General features: G+C 38.5%; 1 protein-coding gene across 1 annotated transcript in view; it reads right to left on the bottom strand.

Annotated features, from left to right (window-relative positions):
- Positions 1–6,041: 6,041 nt before the first annotated feature.
- LOC103606111 (metabotropic glutamate receptor 7-like) overlaps positions 6,042–7,171 on the bottom strand; it is a 2,964-nt gene continuing 1,834 nt past the window's right edge. The window contains exon 2 of the mRNA XM_008590700.1: positions 6,042–6,127. Within this exon, the coding sequence (XP_008588922.1) occupies positions 6,110–6,127 (18 nt within the window). The 3' untranslated portion in view covers positions 6,042–6,109. The remainder of the gene's footprint in view (positions 6,128–7,171) is intronic.

Below are 7,171 nucleotides of genomic sequence, written 5' to 3'. Positions count from 1 at the left end.
ATCCAAGAATCTTGAGCATGTACCATGTCCTTTCCCTTATTCCATAAAGCTCATCAATTCTTACATACTATGGAATTTATTTATAACATGCATCTGTTTCCATACATGAGAATGTAAGCTGAGAGGGAGAGAGAAGAGAGCCAGAGAGATGGAGAGAGTAAGAGAGGAGAGAGCCAGAGAGACAAAGTTTTTGCTTTTTTATGTATCTGTCCAAGAACTTAGAAAAGTACACATGACAGGTGCTTAATAAATATTTCCGGATAAAACTATAGATGAGGAAAGTGAAAGTAAGGCTAAAAACGTTTAAACAACTTTCCCAAGGCTCTGAAGCTAGAAAAGGGTGACAATGGAATCCAAGCTCAGGGCTGGCTAGCTTCTGCCATGCTTCGCCTCTCTGCAGTCTTACGTCTGCAGAATTAATGATTTGCTTTCATCGGTGCCTTGAAAATTCTTATTCCACTGAATAGCATCATAAAGTGTTCTCTCTCTCTATCTATCTATCTATCTATCTATCTATATACCACTTAAAAACAAGAAACAGAGTATAATCCAGACCGAATTACTATGGTTATTTTACAGAAAAGATTAGCAATAGTGATTATTTAAGCAATACCGGTACTTAATGATTGCATCACCACAATAATAAAATAATAGCTTTTAAATTTATTAAATACTTGTAACATGTAATCTCAGTGCTAAAATATTTCCATGCACATTTCATGAATCTTTACAACTACTCTATTGGACAGGCACATTTTTCTTATCTCCTTTTCAAAGATAAGGAAGTTGATGAAAGGCATGGTACCTGTTTGCTCAAGGCCAGGCAGGTAATGAGTCGAGGGTATCGATTTAAATCCGGGTCTGTCTAACTCCAGAATTTGATTCTTAACTCCTACATAAAAATTCTAATTCCTTTGATAGAGTGTGTTTTCCCTTGGGAAACATCCCCCATAATGTCTGCCTAAGCTGATACCTCCAGAACATAATCAAGTTTAAAAAATGATGAACATGTTTAAATCATGCTTTAACAAATGGAAACATTTTCATCTACACAGTAACACAGGAGAGTAGGCTGGGCCCTTCTAATGGGCTTTGTTGCTACCTTCCATCGAGAACACGAGGAAGAATCATCAGCGGAACGGGGAAAGCACAATACCCAGAGATGGAGAATTCTGTAAACGACCAATTATAAAACTATTAAGCTGCAGCACTTTTATAGCAAGAGGCAAAATCATCCATTAAACTGAAAATTCCCCTACCCTTCCCTCTGTGGCCCACACAAACATTAATGTTGCATTTATTAGGATGTACTTCCCATACTCTATCAACTTGACTTTCAGCAATTGTACTAATACAGTCCTCTCACTTTGCCCATCTATCTCGTGGCCCACAAAAACATTAATGTTGCATTTATTAGGATGTACTTCCCATGCTCTATCAACTTGACTTTCAGCAATTGTACTAATACAGTCCTCTCACTTTGCCCATCTATCTGAATGATGGATTTCCCTACTTGACGTTTGTAGAAAGAGTGGAGTGAATGAAATAAAGTTTAGGAAGTGCCATCATAATCCATAATGATGGGCACTGAATCAGGGCAAGAAGAAACATCTTTCTCATTTATTTGAATGAAAAGTCTACTGTATATTTATTGCATGCACACTGGGCTACTTTTTGAATAATGGAGAACCAGCATCTTTCATTTGGAGCTAAGGGTTTGTGTGCTCAAGTTTCTATGTGCCTACAGAATTAATCTTGTTTTAGGTCTAAAATAAAGTATTTATTTCTGTAAATAGATATGGTTAAGCAACCAGAAACTTTGATGTCTTTAAACCACCACAATTTCAGGTTAGGTAAATTTATAATTATTTTAAGCATTTCTGCATTTGTACAACAATGGAGCAGCACACACAGTGGTGAATAACCTCGGTATTGTGAGGTAAATCTAAGTTTGAATCCAAACTTTGCCACTTAACAGCTATGTGACGTTGGACTATGAAAATTGCTTTCCTTAGCTGTACAACAAGGATGACAATATCTAAATTGCTAAACTATTATGAGAACTAAATGAGATAAAGTATTTTTAGTACATGGCACAGTGGGTCATAATAAGGACTCAAAGTATTATTATGGTCACTACTACTATTATCAAAAAGAAACTAGAACTTTTGTTCTCATAAAATGTGACTGGTACCCTAGATAATTTTAATTTTATATATTTTATTTTTGACCTCATAATCTAATAACTTGATCTAAAAAAAATTAGTATTAAATATAATTAAAAGGAAGTTAATTGTCAAACATGGAAATGTCTTAATGAGAATTGTAACACAATGTTCTTCTCAGATAAATATTTAAGGGTTTTATTATTTTGTTTATTTTAAGTGCAGAAAACATATATATCTACTATGCCAATTTGCCAATGGTCCATTAATTAGTTAGTTTGACTATATGTTGCACAAATGTCCTCTTAAATAGCAATCATATATGCATTTTAGTTGTTGGGAAAATGAGTTTGCAACTGTGCTTAATTGCCTATTTAAAGTAAAATGACGAAGAGCAGAGTTAGGCTTGTTGGTTACTATAGAGTGACCCGGGAGTTTAATGTATTTTGTACTCCATTATGCTATGAAAATGCTTCTGTGCCCTGAGGATATCAGCAAAAGACTTGCTTTAATGAAAGGAATCGAGTATGGTTCCAAAACTTCCAGGTAGGAGGCCTATGGGCTACAGTTTATAGCAGAGGTGTCCACCCTCTCAACTGCGTCAAAATGGGAAAGATGAGATAACAAAAGCTTAAAGCAATTAAAATTTGGAAATGAGTATGGTTCCAAAACTTCCAGGTAGGAGGCCTATGGGCTACAGTTTATAGCAGAGGTGTCCACCCTCTCTTTCAACTGCGTCAAAATGGGAAAGATGAGATAACAAAAGCTTAAAGCAATTAAAATTTGGAAAGAGCAGGAAGGATATAGAGTCTTGAATATTCCAAACCAAAGCAGAAAGATTATACTAAAGTGAAGAAAATATCTTATATTATCTTTCACTTAATGTCAGTCAATGAAACTTACATTAATGTAGGAAATCGCTGTTTTAGCTATGACACTTTCAACCGCACATGGCTAAAGTCAAACTCGAAATAGTGAAAGAGGTTTTTTTTTTTTTTAAGAACATGTACTAGAAATTCAGGGACACATCTAGATTCAGATATATTAGGATTTGGGAGTTCCTGAATATTAACAGGGCTCCAGCTCTCCCACCACTCAGCCCTGCTCACCTCTACAAGACTTTATGCTAGAGAAAGTCTCTTGTCTTGGATGGCCACTGGGAGCCCCAGAACCACATTCCTCCAACTTAGAAATTCCAGAGAGAAGAGGCAATTTCCTCATTTTTCTCTCACAGAAACATCTTGGGGAAGATTCCGATTGGCCTAGACAAAGTCAGATGCCTGCAACTGAACCAATCACCTGCTTCACTTGGCCTGGGTCAGATGACTCATCCCTGGGGCCAGGAAGATCAGCAAGATGTCATTATTTGACAATTTCCCAAAAGAAAAATTTGCTATTTTTGCAATATGAAAAGGACATTGGATACACAAAAGCTACAGCTGCTACTGGAAACTCCACAGTTCTCACTCCCTGCCTTGAGTAAACCAGTCCAGGAGGTCATTTTCCCTCCACAAGCCATGATATATATGATTGGGGAGCAAACATGTAAAAGAAAAAGGAAAAAATAATCTGAATGTGGGAAATTAGTCTAATAATGACCAAGATAGTCATGTGAAAATATCCCTTCAAAGTTTCCCTGAAATCACTAAAAGTTCAAAGTGGGACCAGGAAATAAAATGTCATGAAGTTTTGACAAGAGCAGTTTTTCTTTAAGCTAAACAAAAAGATTATAGACTTCCAGACACTATATTTTTTAAGCAAAAAAAAAATCAGATGAGGAAAATGAGGCCTAGAAAAATTAAGTGGTTAAAAAAACCCCCAAATTAATATTAAGTGGTTTATTTAGGGTAACTTAGCCAGTTAATAGCAGGATTGAGACTAGAGCACACTGTGTAATCAGGCCACGGTCTTTTAAATCATGACACAACCTGCATATGTGTAAGAAATAGAGCACTTGAAATTTGTTAAACTCCAAGTGTTTATAAAGTTGAAGTAAATGCATTCACTGTTTCAATCATTCTTAAAGAGAAAAAACGCCCAGAGACATCCCAATTGCATGGATATGAATACATAAAACAGACATGGAGATATCTTCAAATATAGTATGTGCGTGTCTTCATTCCTTCCCTCTCTGCTTTTTTAAAAAAGTGCCCCTTTAAAAATTTCCCACTCACCATCTGTTAGGTAAATTTCCTAAAACACAGTAAATATCTAGGCAGAGATTGTTATAGAGACTGTTCCCAATGGCAGTGACACCTATATTTACAAAATTTTAAGAGTAGGTTAGACTTGCCTTTTTTAAAAAAATTCTCCACTACAGTAGTACCAGACCATCCTTTGTGGTCAGTTCTATCTGATTATATAAGATGAAAAGAGAGAGGAAAGAAAGAAGAAAGAAAAACTCTAGGTATTTATCTATAAAATGTTTCTCCAGAAGTTTGAGATGATACTCAATTTTCAAGGAACAGAAGGAAAACATTGACAAATTTACAAATGTATTTCATTTATCATTGAGGAGCCACAAGCTTAGATTTGCATTTTGCTCCAACAAGGATAAGTTGAACTTTTTCTGTCTAGTTGCTTTGGGGAAAAAAACAGAATAAAACAAAAACAGAAACAGATGCCATTCAATTCCAAGTCTAGGGCTTAAACCATGTTACTACACATGAAATACTATTCATTCAGAGTCAGGATGTAGCAAGAGTAATTTATACTCTCAGAGTGTTTGCTCTCAAGTCAATAACAGAGAAGCCTTGAATAAACATGTTCCCCTTTTCACTATAATATATCTTACTTATAGCCCATAAAACAATGGGCAGGGGAGATTTACCCTTTGGCCACCGTATTATATAATCTCTCTACTCTAAGCCATCCCCACTCTGTGATTATTTTTTTAAAATATGTTACCCATAGTCAATATTAATTTACATTTAATCTTTCTTAGCATTAGGAGAGTATTATTTCTCACAGGCTCAGAAACAAATCTCCAGCAATTCCTCTCTGATGCTTCTTTGAGGCTGAAAATGCATTGCAGGGCCGTTGCAGTGATTTAATTCTAGTTGGCAGAGCCCTGGCCCCACACTAATTTCATTAGCCTCAAATTCCTGGATTTGAAGGACCCACTGGATATGATTCCTGTCCTCAGACATGTCATTTACTAACCGATTCAGTGTGCATATAGAGGAGAGAGGACCTGCTCAGCTCCTATCTTTGGTCTGGTACACCAGCAGGCAAATATGAACTTGAAGTCACAGACACTATTTACGTCGGAGTAGTCATTCTTGCCCAGGTCCTAATTTTCAGGAAAGAACTTCATCACAGGCTTTGCAGCAGCATTTGTTATATCTGTTACTATTTCATTACTCCCTCTTCCCCACCCCCTGAGCACTGAACAACCCCCATTCAAGTCCCTAAGTATTCCCTCACCTAACCTAGAGGCTTATCTCACTGTAAATTTCTGTCTCAAGTGACTGGTTTGGCATGGTCCCCACAGCAACCCACAGTAACCAGAAAGAAACAGAAAATTCAGATCACTGGAGAGCTAGGAATTCAATCATTTGGAAGAGTTTGTTTTATACAGGACAATCTTAATTGAGCTGAACCCTGGAATCCCAGTGAAGATTCACCTCCTGTCCTTTTCCTCTTCCCCTAAATGTTGGTGCCTTTGAACAATGGGTCTGTGCACCATTATTCTCTTTACTCATTTTGCAGGCTTACAGAAGCTGGAAACCTGGGCATTGGACTTACATGCAAAAAAGGCCACTGGAAGAGATTCTTGGTGTATATGCACACATACTCCAGCACGGGCAATGGTTAACCAGGATGCCACTCCAATGGTTCTATGCAGCTTGCAGCATAAGCTACAAGTTGGTGCATTCCTCCTACTACCAGATTCTTCTCAATAAATGCAGGTGAAAACTGGAAGCTCTTTTTCCCTCAGCTGTTCAATCCAACATGAATAGCTGCAATTTGCAAATTAGAGGAAAATGACAGTGTTTTCTCTGAATGGTTTTAGTCCCAGCCCACACTGCTAACAGTGACATTCGGTTCCTTTCCTCTCCAGCTCAGAGAATGGGGGGACTGAGTCTAAGGCTGGGCTGGCCTTCACACACCAGAGGAAGAATAAGCTTCCCTGGGCATTTTCTTCAGCACAGTCCCCCAGCCTAGACTGCAATCCCTTTCCTGACTTTAACATTTCACTTTTTTTCCAGACAGGCCCATCTGCAGTACTGCCCATGCTAGGAGTGAAGAGAGAAACAGGAAACAAAATAATTTTAAAATGCTAAACACAAAGCAAACATTCTGTGCCTTCAACCCCTTGGGCTAATAGAGAAAAAGCTGTCACCCCTCCACCCCTGTGGTTGTCAGGTGATGCTTCTGTCAGACAGGCCCATCTGCAGTACTGCCCATGCTCGGAGTGAAGAGAGAAACAGGAAACAAAATAATTTTAAAATGCTAAACACAAAGCAAACATTCTGTGCCTTCAACCCTTTGGGCTAATAGAGAAAAAGCTGTCACCCCTCCACCCCTGTGGTTGTCAGGTGATGCTTCTGACCTCATCTTCTCCTGCAGCGCTGACCCCTCAAGTTGCCTAGGTTTCAGCTCAGAGATGAAGAAAGTGCTGTGGGTATTGAGTTCGACCATCTAGGTTCTTCCCCCAAAGCAAGCAACTTAAAAGTGAAAGCTACCCCTCAAGCTCTTTAGGGTTTGCAAACATCTAGGGATCTGCACGATGGCACACTCAGGAGGTGTCGGGGATGCTCAGAGGATTGGAGGGGCCATGCCAGACTGCAGCCTTGGATGGGAACCTCTCCTTGTGGAATAGAAACTTTGTACTCCTGGAGGTGATGTGATAACATCCTGAATCTAACAAGGAGTCCCCCCTGAAACCCAACACCCTTAGGGAAAGCACTTGAGAAGGAGCCAATTCTTGAGATACAGGGATCGGAAAGGTGCCAAAATCAGCCTGCACTTCTGGGGAGGAGATTAACTGCGTTTGGGTACCA

This window comes from Galeopterus variegatus, unplaced genomic scaffold (assembly GCF_000696425.1).
Source record: "Galeopterus variegatus unplaced genomic scaffold, G_variegatus-3.0.2 Scaffold6304, whole genome shotgun sequence".
Taxonomy (NCBI): domain Eukaryota; kingdom Metazoa; phylum Chordata; class Mammalia; order Dermoptera; family Cynocephalidae; genus Galeopterus; species Galeopterus variegatus.
This window is presented reverse-complemented; position numbering and strand designations above follow the sequence as displayed.